General features: G+C 37.2%; 3 protein-coding genes across 3 annotated transcripts; 1 reads left to right on the top strand and 2 right to left on the bottom strand.

The window, feature by feature from the left end:
• LOC105949379 (Integrase-type DNA-binding superfamily protein) lies at positions 1 to 1,072 on the top strand. The gene has a single exon (XM_012972679.2). It carries the CDS (start codon positions 112 to 114, stop codon positions 973 to 975), a length of 864 nt encoding a protein of 287 aa, XP_012828133.2. The 5' UTR covers positions 1 to 111; the 3' UTR covers positions 976 to 1,072.
• A 54-nt stretch (positions 1,073 to 1,126) lies between these two features.
• Positions 1,127 to 7,678, bottom strand: LOC105949378 (DNA-binding protein). Its single transcript, XM_012972678.2, has 15 exons — positions 7,387 to 7,678; positions 7,056 to 7,160; positions 6,848 to 6,916; positions 6,183 to 6,272; positions 6,003 to 6,086; positions 5,182 to 5,346; positions 4,494 to 4,681; positions 4,195 to 4,267; positions 3,703 to 3,756; positions 3,302 to 3,559; positions 2,760 to 2,966; positions 2,219 to 2,322; positions 1,944 to 2,088; positions 1,697 to 1,831; positions 1,127 to 1,600 (listed from the first exon to the last, which is right to left on the bottom strand). The coding sequence occupies exons 1-15, from the start codon at positions 7,489 to 7,491 to the stop codon at positions 1,424 to 1,426; spliced, it is 1,959 nt and encodes a 652-aa protein (XP_012828132.2). The 5' UTR covers positions 7,492 to 7,678; the 3' UTR covers positions 1,127 to 1,423.
• Positions 7,679 to 8,296: 618 nt separating this feature from the next.
• Positions 8,297 to 11,693, bottom strand: ADSS (adenylosuccinate synthase). The gene is made up of 4 exons (XM_012972743.2): positions 11,286 to 11,693; positions 9,719 to 10,411; positions 8,890 to 9,201; positions 8,297 to 8,802 (listed from the first exon to the last, which is right to left on the bottom strand). Exons 1-4 carry the CDS (start codon positions 11,613 to 11,615, stop codon positions 8,632 to 8,634), a joined length of 1,506 nt encoding a protein of 501 aa, XP_012828197.2. The 5' UTR covers positions 11,616 to 11,693; the 3' UTR covers positions 8,297 to 8,631.
• Between the last annotated feature and the right edge of the window lie 1,432 nt (positions 11,694 to 13,125).

The following is a 13,125-nucleotide window of genomic DNA, read 5'->3' on the forward strand; positions in this document are numbered from 1 at the left end:
AACCCGCGCCAATCACTCCAATCTGTAGCCCAAAAAAGAAAAAGAAAAACACCCTCAACAATTCTACCCCACCACAGTACACTAAAGACTGAAGGATACACACTAACTAACATGGAAAACTGCAGAAAATCACCACTCAAGCCCTGGAAAAAGGGACCCGCGAGAGGCAAAGGCGGGCCCCAAAACGCCACGTGTGAGTATCGTGGCGTTCGACAGAGGACGTGGGGGAAATGGGTGGCTGAGATCAGAGAACCCAAGAAACGGGCCAGGCTATGGCTCGGCTCTTTTGCTACCGCAGAAGAGGCGGCAATGGCCTACGATGAAGCGGCGAGAAGATTATATGGACCGGAGGCTTACCTTAATCTCCCTCATTTGAGGTCAAATTTCAACCCTTTGAACAAATCACACAAGTTCAAATGGTTCCCTTCAAATTCGAATACGAATTCGAATAACTTGGTCTCGATGTTCCCTACAACAGGCTTGCTCAATCTGAATGCTCAGCCTAGTGTGCATGTGATTCACCAGAGGCTGCAAGAACTCAAGAAAACGGGAGTTTTTGGCCTTGATTCTTCGTCTTCGTCCAGCTCAGTACCCAAAAAAGACGTGCAAAGTGTGGAAATTCTTGAAAAGGAGAAGAAAGACAACGAAATCACGTCTGGAGTTAAAGCGGTTACCTCCGAAGAGAAGCCTCAGATTGATCTGAACGAGTTCCTCCAGCAGCTAGGGGTGCTGAAAAGAGACGAGCATCAGACTTGTGTCAGTGATGTGTCGAAAAGTTTTACGGAAATAGAATCGTTGTCATCTTTCAGAGATGATGAAGATGGATTCTGCAATTACGCGGAAAAGAATTTTAATTGGGATACGCTGAGTGAAATAGGTGGAGCAGATATTCATGTCGGAGCAGAATCCAGTACTTACCAGGTACATGATAGTAATGAAGAGCTGATCTTTTCACCATCCATCTGGAACTTTTAAGGAGTCGAGAAATTTATCTAATCACAGGAGTCGATACCATACGAATGTATCGCTTACCCATTTACATAGATTAGTAAACGTAAACGCCATGTAATAACAGCTGCATTTTTGTTACTAGTGTAAGAAAAAAAACTCTACAAAAGAAGAATACTTGAAGTGAAATATTCCTTTCACCTTAAGTAGCAATCGAACTTGTATGCCTAAGTTGAGAGACAAAGACAAAGACTAATTATTGGCATTCAAGTCAATATGGTCAAAACAGGTAAAAGACAAGATAAATAATTATAGCTTGTTTCCATTACACATTAGAACAATGTCAAGTAATCAAGCAACATATGTTCCATGTATTTCGCAAGTGTCAAATCAAAGGATCTAATCATGAGATGAGAATCCTTGAGAAGATGATTCCAGTTCACAGAAGAGAACCTTATAGAAGAGAATTTCCGATTTACTCAGTGCCGTACTCTGAAGCGCTTAAATATTCACCATGTTCCTCAAAGTACTCAATCAAGCGCTTCAAGAATTTATCGCCAGTAACAGTCTCGGTGTCACAAATAATGCAACATTGTCTCCTTGCTCGTGTCACAGCAACATTCATTCTCCTACGATCACTTAAAAAGCCAACCTGAAAATGAAGCAGTTTCCTGAATTATAACCTTCGTGCCAATACGAAGCTCAACCAATCTTAAAATGATTTATTATTCAGTAAGAATATTAGTACCTCTTTCTTCGAATTCGACCGAACCATTGAAATGATAATTGCTTCTTTCTCCCGGCCTTGAAAACCATCAACTGTAGATATTTCCACATTTTTTAGCTTGTCTTCTTTGCTTCTTAACATTTTGAGTAGCACAACCTGAAAAATAGCATAGAGATTATTAATCTTCTGTCACAATATATTCATCATAAACTAGACACAGTTTCACGATTTCATGTGTGTGTGTGTGTGTGTGTGTGTGCATATGTACCTGTGCAGCATAAGGTGTAATAATTCCTATGTTGGCAGCTTGAACTCCACTTTCGACAAGTCTCTTAGCATGTGCTACAGCAACTGCAGCTTCACCCTCGTTTAGCGTGCTATCTTCTTCATCCTTCTTCTCTTCCATATCACAGCTGATAAAAATACTTACATCAATAACTAGGGTACCCACTCAAACTACAAACTCCAAGGGTAGGACTGTAGGACCATGTACATGCTTAAAAAAAATTTAAAAAAAATTAAAAATTAAAAATAAAATCATACCCAGCTATGTCAATGAGAAGGAGCGTCGCCTCCGTAGAAGAGGACTTCTTGACATCCTCAAGCTCGTATAAAGTATGGGCTGCAACACTTGAATGAGCTTTAACCTGTTATTCAAGGTGGAATAAACCAAGTCAATGATGGAGTTCGCGGCATACTCCAGATGTCTGAACTACGACTAAATGTGTGGGGTCTTTTTTTTCTTTTTTAATGTTTCAGGGTCCTTTAAGTATCCTAGAAAACCCTAGTTTAAGATGAACATTTTTGCATTTTTACAAAGATTTCAGCAAGAACCTGCAAATTCATGTTTCTAGGAAGGGCTTTTCTTCAAAATAACGAATGACTATTAGTAACAGTTTCTCTGGGAGGCCATCAACAAAGAATTTGTCCATACGAAACCTTAGAGAGTTAGGAATTAATTCTTCTATAATGGATTGTTCCAAACAGCTCTCAAGTTCAAATCAACCAAAATTAAGAAAATAAGAAAGAGATAATGCTATTAATTACAAGCGAGAGAGAGAGAGATATTAGAATATCTGAGCACCTTGCCATGGTAGAGTTCTTCGGATGACCAATTCATGATAAGTTCATGCATGCGGTATTGAACGGTGAGCATAGACATGACGTCATCTCCATACAACTCAGCAAGGCGTTCAAATAGGGTTCTTCCTAATCCTTTCTTCTCAGCTTCAACACTTTGAATAGTTGGGGGAAGCTGGAGGTGATCGCCTGCTAATATACATCTTGAACCCTAGTAAGGGAAAACCACATATTTTAGCAACAATCCGAAAATAAAACTATGTTTGGTAACTAATCGGAAGTCAGAACTTGTGAGGTCAGTTTATAACTCTCAGGGAGCAAACATGGCTCGTGAAAAATGAATTTTGCAGAAATCTCAGGGTGTAAAAGTGATTGATGCTACGAGAACACTACATCTTCTGGAGTTACTATATCAAATATATATTGTTAAATATCTATCTCACTAAAAACTGTATATAGATATATCCATGTTAAGTCCCATATGCTCCCACCACAACCAGAAAAATAGTGTAATATGACTTCATTCACGTATAATTCGATCATTACCTTCAAAAGAGCAATCCAGCATGCTATTTCTAATGCCTGGGCGGCTTCATCAATAATAACCAAATCGAATGTAAAGCCTTCCAACTTCCTAGTCAACACACCAGTCAAGGTTGTCAATACTACATCAGCATTCTTAATCACATCAGTCACTGCCAGCTGTTGCCTTTTACGCTCTTCTTTGGATAGAGTCCTAAGTTCCTTTCTAATATCTCTCTTAGTATTTCTATCTTTGGCTTTTAAAAGCTTAGCATTCAAAGCCTGCAGAAATTCATCAAAAATATTTAAAAAAAATAAATATTTCACCGAAATGATCAGTGCATGAAAATGCATTATTGTTGTAAACAGAATTTAGATGGATGTGAGGCTATGCCATGGTAACAGAAATTGTTCATAGCATGTACCTTCATCTCCTTGCGAATGTCATTTGCTAAGGAACTATTATCTCCACGCAGAACCTACAGGAAACTAACAAAACTATAACTGGGAACTCAATTAAATCAAATTACTATGTAAAATATGGAAAAAAAAAAAAAAAAAAAAAAAAAAGATCAGACAGTCTTACTGTCAAAAAAGAGATGAAACATGTCAGTAACACAGGAGAAAAATACAACCAACTGTTGAAAATTCATTAAGAGAAGAAAAGTGGCGTCATGGGCGGAATAAATGAATACAAACAAGAGGCTTAAGGATACAAGCTTTCTGACGTGGTTTTGAGTAGAGAAAGGGATGTAAACATAGGAAAAGGGATGAAAAAGAGACCGATAAAGATATGTACAAACAGCAAATCCCATCAAGGCACCACCTTAATTTGAGATAGTTAATGGCATTATAAGTTACAAGAGAATAACATACTAGAATCCAAAATTTTGACAGTGGTCAGTAGAAAAAGTTACCTGTGCATCTAAAGCACTGTCCAATATTTGAGGAAGTAAGCGTGCAGGATGCCCCACTCTTACCAGCTTAACTCTGTTACAACCCGAGAGCGGTTACAATGATGTGAAAAATGTAATCATAAGTGATCATTTAACCTAACTTTAAACAGTGATATTTTTTTCTTTAGAAACATGATTTGTAGAACCAAATGAAGGCCAATAGAGAAAATAGCTACACCCTTTACACTTATTTTATTCCTGAGGTTATATGTAAAGTACTTAATTGAACGTAAAATGTATAAGTTGAAAATTTTTTGTACCTGTGAGGTACAAGTTTTTCCACGATGTTATCAACTGCAATATTAGAAGCAGCACAAGCAAGGATTTTAGATCCACGCTTGACTTCTTGTAAGATGATTTCAACCACAGTAGTAGTCTTCCCAGTTCCAGGAGGTCCGTGCAGCAAAAAGAGGTCCTTTGATGAAAGAGCCTTTGAAATAGCATCTTTCTTGAAAAAAATAAGCGAACTGTTTTAGTTTTTTATCATGAAAATATTATAAATGTGGTACAGTAAAGAAACATGAAATTAAGAAAGTATTTCCCTATATACATCAATGATGGTAGCGTCAGTAGCAAATGTAATACACAGGTAACTAAATACAAATCAAAAGGACAAATTATGTATAATTATCCACATAAAGAAGGCCGTCTATGTTAAATATTTCAAAGAAAAATCAGTTGAAAGGGCAAATTACAATGACCAAAGCCAGGATTTGAAGTGAATCTACTCCTTTTGTGTCAAAACTTTTTTCCAATACACCTACCTATAGCCTTTTTGAATTTGATCGAATTTACTAAAAGAATAACAAAATTCATTTCAGGAAATTGTAGTGTCTCATGACATGATTATGAGAACTATAATGTTCAGGCAATAGTCATGAAGCACAGCTCAGACTCACAGAAAATGCAAACAGATGAATTAGGGACTAAGAATATTATTTGGGAGACCTGTGAATGATCAAGGTTGGAGTTTACAGGAGTGAACTTGATATCTTTCTTGGACACTGTTGGTAACCTCTCGCCAAATAAGACAGGAACCAGATCGGCAGCAGGACCTTTCTGCACACCTTTACTTAGCTGAATCAGTGTGTCTTTCATCCGACGATAAGTGACCTACAAATCAATCACAATTCTGAAAATTTTATTGTGATCAAAGTATTTAAAGTTGTGTCTGGATTTAAAAGTATGGTAAAACTTAGATTGAAGTCGCAGCGTCCCTCATTTTAAACCCCTTATTATGTGAAGGTTCAATAGGAGAACTGTTTACTAAGCATATTACAATGGATTCACCCCCTCCAAAAACACCAAAGACCTTTAATATCGTTAGAGATTTGGTGAGGCCAAAAAGTTTCTAGAACAATGGGAGTCTATTTAGGGAAGATTTTGAGTAAATAGGTTGTTACTTTCCGGAAATGGAGACACTTACAGTTCAAATTACTATGTATTGATTTGTACGAGAAGAATAACCCGGTTACTTGAGGCATAATGACTTATTTTAGTTAAAGCTAGAAAAGAGATCAACCATGCCCACTACAATACTTGATTCTCTTCTTATAGTTTCGGGACAAAAGGGTTTTCCTATATTATTTGCTCGAATATATGGGAAACTTCAAATACTGGTAGAAAGGTATTTTCATGCATGATATGATTGACAACCTACTCTTATAACAAACTCAAATAAAACCAATCAAACAATACAATTTGGAGATTAAGGAAAAGAGATCTTCTTATTCGTTGCAGAAACCACATTAGCGAAACAGGCAATGTACCTCATTTGCCAATTTTTCAAGGCGTAGGGGACTGTTCAGACCTTCTTCCGGTATATCGTCAAAAGCAACAGTAATAGATGAATCCTGCTCAATACAAAAGATATTTATCCAAGAATCAAGATAAAAATTATAGGTATGTTGCACAAATGCTACTATTTCAAAAAAGATACAGTATAGTACCTTTATTCTGTAAACAACACCCTGCCCGAGGGGAGGAGACCCCAAATCAGATTTGTTTGGTTTCAGAACCACAACATCATGAGTTCCAAACTGGATGCCATTAAAAAAACGTGAGAAAGAAGAAAGGACAACAGTATCAAAGAGGAAGATGAAATGAATTATGTGCAAATGAATAGGTTACGTTGTTCCCACTGGAAACAACACTTGGAGATCACCTATTTGTAAATGATATCATGAACAAAAGAAATTTAAGGTCTCAAACAAGACAAAAAAAAAACGTCACGTGTTAATGTGTTATTATGTAACCAGGTTTTGTGAAAGAGGTAGCAAAAACGAAAAAGAAACAAACACCATTGCATCTCGACTGAGTTGTGTAAAACACTTGACTGCAAACACCAAAATGGCCCGTAAAAGTAGTCCAAAATCTACTACATTGCGAAATTTCCTACTGCAGTGGCAATGTCAAAGACTCTTCTTAAACAGTTCAAAGTAACGGAAGCACTTAAATTAGGAGATCGAATCATTATCAGAATAACTTAACTAAATAATAAACTTAAGAGTAGCATACACTTTTATATTTCATTCCTAGCAACATAGTTTAGCCGCACAGAATACTGAAATTCAATTAGCTCTTTGAAAAGTAATGCAATGTAGAAATCGTTTACCCTGTGAGGAGGGAGCACGTCCCCTTTATTCGATTGAAACTCGAGAAGACTTTTCCCCATCAATCCTGTCTATAAAATGCACCTTCATAAGAAACCATCCAAACAATATGATATAAAAATAAATAAATAAACACACACACACACACACACACACACACACACACACACACACACACACACACACACACAAATTCAAACTCCATTTTACCTGAGCATCAACACACTTCAAATTCAGAATAGTGGAACCCTTCTTTTGAGCAATATCCAAGCTTCTTGTGGCACCAGAGCTCATCGAAAGTGATATTTCGGCTTCCTATGACAATCACATCACATAAATTTCATTTACACCACAGAAATTTAGAATAAATTACTTGCGAATCTTATTAATCCAAACAACTCTTAATTAATTATTCTATTCCAAATTTTCCTTCATTTGAAGTACTTCGATTAGCGTAAGGGTTACAGCAATTCGAACACGTAATCTCGAGAAAATTCAAAGTGAATAAAGAACAAAAAATTAACCATCCGTAAAAGCATACTTTCTCCATGTCGATGAGCGGCGCCATTATGGAGACGAACTGTTCGAGGGTGATTTTGTCATTCGGAGATTTCATTTTCATGCTGTTTCCTTTCCCTTTCTCCATCGCCGCCACAGCAGCCGCCGCGTTCACGCTTCCCACTCTCTGTCTGCGGGCGACCAGAGACGGGAATTAGACGGCGAGTTTGTGTAGACGACGGAAGACCAGAAAAGCGCTTTTCAATTCAACCCGATTTCGTTACATGCTGCTGAATTCTACACACGACATTAAAAAAAGGCAAATTATGAAAAAACCCCTGAACTTAGGCTAAATAACAAAAAAAAAACCCACATATCCGTAGTAACCAAAATCCCCCTCCGATTAACTGTTGATGGAGTTTTTTTATCATAAAATGTGTACAGTCTATTATATATTCTGTTAAATAGGAGAAAAATAAAAGAAAATACCTGAAATTATGTAAAGTTTATTCCCGGGAACAAAAAAAATCCGTGAAAAGTCGCATTGTAAGGGGTTGGTGTAAGACAGAAACAAAAGTCACGAATTTTTTGGTAATTACAAATAGGTGGGGTGTTTTTCATTATTTAGCCTAAGTTCAGTAGAGTTTCATAATTTACCCTAAAAAAATCTGAAATTTTAGCATGTGAATTTTGGTAATTTTATTACTTATTATTTGACTTGTACTCGAATATTACTTGGACAATATTTTATTGCAATTTTAATTTCCTTGTAGATGTAACCGAATTGAGTCGAACAAGTGTTATGGGGTCAGTTCGACAATATTGGGCCGAATTCCCCATACCTAAAAGTAATGAGTATTGGGCCAAGGCCCAATGAATAATAAGAACCGAGTCCACCGAGCCGAGGCGCAGTGACTTAGTAAGCACCGAGGATGACTAAAGTATTCGCCACGAAAAAGCCCAAACGGCAAAAAGGTCACCGATAGACAAACTCGCATATAAAGTTCGCTAACACACATCAGATCGCCTAAAACAAACAGGAATACATGTACAGTCTACACATCAGTGCAATCCGAATCTCCGATAGACAAACACGATTCCTTACATCATAGAAAATCGCTATTAGAGATCTACTTCTAGAGCAGTGTCGTTTTCGATTAAAATTCTGCTCAAAATGAAACCTCAAAACTGGTCACGATTTTTCATTTGATCACCAACCCCACGAAACAAAAAACATGAAAAATTCGTTAAGAAAATACTATTTTAGGAAACTCCACGAACATGTTACTTATTTGTATATAAGGGCGTCGCGTCCTGGTCCAATGCCAATGTAATGAATTGGTACACCAACAATTTCTTCTATTCTTTCTACATAGTTACGCGCAGCCTTCGGCGGCTTAGAGTACTCTCTAATAGAAGAAATATCACACTGCCACCCTGGCATAGTTTCATACTCAACCTAAACAAAATCCACAACCAAATTAATAACTTGTGCGTGTGTGCGTGTGCGTGTGAGAGAAGGAGAGAGAAGAAAGTTAAAGCTTGCCTCGATTTGCTCTAGAACACATAGGTCCGAAGGGAATGATTGAATCAGAGTGCCATCGGTTTGCTTGTAAGAAACGCCTAACTGGATTTCCGGTAATTCAGACAAAACATCGAGTTTAGTAAGATTTAGAGACGAGAATCCATTTATCTGACAGCAATATTTCAGAGCAACTATGTCGAGCCAGCCACATCTACGAGGGCGGCCTGTTGTTGTACCGAACTCCTGTCCAGCAAACCGAAGCAGATCACCGCCTGTCCCCAATATTTCTGTAGGGAAAGGACCCGAACCAACTCGTGTGGTGTAAGCTTTCACCTGCATGTATAATTTGTCGATTAAGAAAAGATTAAACTATGATCTACGCACATAATAATAGAAGACATAAATCAAGAACGCAATCTCTGGAGAAGTATAAGGTGTTTCTTCTAAACCATGCCAAAATCAAATGTAAAAAGTTGCTTCAAAATTTTTCATGCAGCTAGTAAATAGCACGTGCATTTGCCCGTTATTTATGTGACTTTCGTAACTTTTTAATAAATTAAAAAAAAAATATAAGAATCTAGACAATACAGATTATTCCAAACCTTCATAATGACAATTTTTTGGTGAGGAAAGGAAGAAAAAAAAAAAAAAAAAAACCAGAAGCGCACAATGAGTGGTATTAAAATGATGATAGAAAGATGAAGAGTAGTATATCGAACTTATTAACTGTGACATCAAACACATTTTACCTATTTAACAATAATTAATCCATATTTTAACTCGAGTAATTATAGATATCACAAAAAAGTCAAGAAACATAAGATATTTTCGAACTTTTAAAGCCACTTACCACCCCGACAAGATCACCAACAACTCTCGGAGCAATACCAAGACCAGTACATATACCTCCAGCAGATGGACTAGAAGAAGTTACAAACGGATAAGTTCCAAAGTCAGCATCCAACATAGTAGCCTGACCACCTTCAACCAAAATCTTTTGTTTCCGAGATATAGCATCGTTCATGTAATGAACCGTATCGGTAATAAAAGGCTCCAATCTCTCCGCAAATCTCTTGTACCGCTCGACTTCTTCCCTGAGCATGTGCGGCCCATAGTTAAAACCCCGAAATCTCGATGCAGCGTCCGATAGTAAAAGATCGAGCTTCTCAGGAAACGTGTCCATGTGCCTTAAATCACTTACTCTTATGCCGTTTCGAATAACCTTGCTCGAATAGCAAGGCCCAATGCCTCTCCTTGTAGTTCCGATGAACGATTTTGCCAGCTCAGCTTCTCTAAGCCCATCAATGGATTGATGGAAATCGAATAGTAAGTGGGCCCGATCGGATACCAAGATCCTTCCTTCGCACGAAACTCCGTTGGATTCGAGACCATCGACTTCGTTAAAGAATCCAGGTAAATGGATTACAACTCCATTGCCTATTACACATGTGGTTTCCTCATTGAGAATGCCTGATGGAACAAGGTGAAGGGCGAATTTCTTGCCTTCTGAGTTGTAAATGGTGTGGCCAGCATTTGCTCCACCCTGAAATTAAACAATGTTAAAGGTTTCATATAGGGATGTGATAAATGTCATTTCAGTTTTAATATTATTGTTTCAACTTCAAACGTGATTTCGACCATTTTTGGAGTTTGAATTTGGCAAAACTCAAAACACGGAATATGTAGTTCCTAAAGTTAGCTTTCTAATCCAACTTGAATCACCAAAATTCGATGTCGGGTGAGAAAGATATGCATGAATCAAACATGAGTTATCTAAAATTCAAAATGTAACTCTATTCATGCATAACTTTGTCACCCGACATCCAATATAGCTGATTCAAAAGTTGCCCAAACTAGACTAGAAAGGGTCAAAATCACGTTGGACGACAGAACGGAATTGGTAAACTTGAATACACACCTAACATTTCAGTTTCGTATATGAGCAACCTGCGGAAACAAGACGAGATCTCCTTCAACTCAATGCAACCATTGAAGTATTTTAGCAACCCATGCCACAATCTATTTTAAAACTGAATGATATGATATATTTACCAGTCAACAATCTGTGTCTTTTTCGGAATGAGTTCATAAAGGTGGCAGAAAAATGTTTGCATAACATGAGCTTATTTTACATGTACAGATGAAAGGAGGCAACAAATTCATAAGATACAATCCTTGACATAATTCATCAAGAGAAACTGTTGTTTTCCACATTAAAATCCAAGTGAAACCCTAAGTCAGAAATGAATCAATCCAATTTTAATTATATATTATCCTACTGATTTGAGCATCTACCTTATGAAGAAAAATCACACGTTCTGCATTTTATACCACAGCCCTAATAAACTGTCAATGAACAGCGTTTACACTTGCAGAAACAGAAGAAGATTCAATTTATATTTACAGAAACTACTCACCTGGCAACGAGCGACGATGTCGAAGTGTTTAGCGAGAATATCGACGAGTTTTCCTTTGCCCTCGTCTCCCCACTGGCATCCGAGCACGCCGGAGACTTGACTCAGCGAACCGATTCGACTAGGAGCCGATTCGAGACGGGTGGCCCCTTGCTCTATCACGGCGGCGCCACTATTCGCGGCGGCGGAGCAAGTAATCGTCTTCTGCTGCTGCTTGTTGTTGGGGAGGGAGAGGTGGGGGTAGGTTCCGGAAAGCTTCCCGGTGTGGGTCGTCCCACTCCCATTCGAGATGAATGACGTGGAGGAGATGGAGGTGGCGGAGGACAGGCTCATGGCGGCGTAAAAACTACAGGGGCGGAGAGAGATGAGTTTTATTACTTCTTAAAGTAAAAAGTAAAACCATCAATTTTCATTTGATTTTGTTTGAGTAATTTGGATAATTACAATCAACCTCTCAACTATAAATCTTCTTATATGTTCACTCTTTTCAAATTTAGTGGAATCTTTTAGATTATATGGAATATTCTTAATTTTGTACCCATTTTATCTCAATCGAGCTCCACATTTTGAAGCAAGATGATCACAAGATGTGTTTTTTGTCTTGTCTTTATCAGATTGTGGTGCATCAAAAACTGTATTTTTGCACAAAACGAGTACAAACTAGAGAACATTCTACATAAGCTAGATGATTATGTTGAATTTGGCACCATAAGGATGGAGATGTATGAAGATTCATAGTTGATGGTAAATGTAATTATCCAAACATAAGAGGTTTTTTTACAATTTGACCATACCTTAGGAGTGGTTGTAATTTACCCTTAAAAAATAAAATTAAACTGAGTGGAAATAATATTAATTTATTTAATAGCGGTTTATAATTGTTTCTAAATAACTATTAATTCATAATAGCACTTTAAAATTGTTTGAAATAAAAATTACAAATATTGCAAATAGGATTTAGTTTATCTTAATATAATTTTTGGCGAATGGCAAAAATGTCCATCCCATGTGACTTAAATGCATTTTAGTCCAAAAAAAAACGATCTCTCAATTAAACCCCATGTCTTTAGTCCAAAATACCCTCCATAATATAATTCTTATCAATTCTATCAATTATGCTCTAACTTCCTTAATATTACACATTGACCCCGGATTTAAACAAATATATCACATTAACCCCCAAAAAAAAAATTCAGAAAATAATTTTTTTTTCTGATTTTGTTTTTTCCCACCAGATTCCGGCGTTGACTTTTTTTTTTTATTAAAAAAAAATATTTTAATTAATATTACTGTCTTGGCTAGGGGTGGGAACGAGCCGAGCTCGGCTCTTTTGGCCATCTCGAGCTCGAGCTCGAGTCCATGTTCCTGAGCTCGAGCTCATCGAGCCAACTTTTTTTTGCTCGAGCTCGAGCTCAGGCTTATTTATTTTTTTTTTAATTATTATTTAATTTTTTTATTAAAATCATTTTATTTTTTATTAAAAATTAGGGGTAATATGCCTCACACCCCTCAAACCAAACTTAATTAGATATGAGTGACAAACTCAAATAAAATATTTTAACTACATCCCTATTTTAAAATAAAAATTGATACACATCCTTTGATTTTTATTTAACCCAAAAATACCCTTACAATACCTAATAAAAGTCACGGTGTCTCTTCTTTTTCTTATTTCTTTCTCTCTCTTCCCCTCTCTTTCTCACGCTGCTCAACCGCTCAACATATCACGTTCTGGTTCTCTCTCTCTCTCTCTCTCTCTCTCTCTCTCTCTCTCTCTCTCTCTCTCTCTCTCTCTCTCTCTCTCTCTCTCTCTCTCTCTCTCTCTCTCTCTCTCTCTCTCTCT

This window comes from Erythranthe guttata, chromosome 10 (genome assembly GCF_056151865.1).
Source record: "Erythranthe guttata isolate IM_541 chromosome 10, IM_541, whole genome shotgun sequence".
NCBI lineage: Eukaryota > Viridiplantae > Streptophyta > Magnoliopsida > Lamiales > Phrymaceae > Erythranthe > Erythranthe guttata.

Coding starts and splice junctions, on each gene's coding strand:
- ADSS (XM_012972743.2), bottom strand. CDS start 11,615: ATGAGCCTGTCCTCCGCCACCTCCATCTCCTCCACGTCATTCATCTCG. Junction 10,412..11,285: donor ACATCGTCGCTCGTTGCCAG/GTGAGTAGTTTC, acceptor GTTTAATTTCAG/GGTGGAGCAAATGCTGGCCA. Junction 8,803..8,889: donor GTGTTCTAGAGCAAATCGAG/GCAAGCTTTAAC, acceptor GATTTTGTTTAG/GTTGAGTATGAAACTATGCC.
- LOC105949378 (XM_012972678.2), bottom strand. CDS start 7,491: ATGGAGAAAGGGAAAGGAAACAGCATGAAAATGAAATCTCCGAATGAC. Junction 2,089..2,218: donor CTTCTCATTGACATAGCTGG/GTATGATTTTAT, acceptor TATTTTTATCAG/CTGTGATATGGAAGAGAAGA. Junction 1,601..1,696: donor GGTCGAATTCGAAGAAAGAG/GTACTAATATTC, acceptor CTTCATTTTCAG/GTTGGCTTTTTAAGTGATCG.
- LOC105949379 (XM_012972679.2), top strand. CDS start 112: ATGGAAAACTGCAGAAAATCACCACTCAAGCCCTGGAAAAAGGGACCC.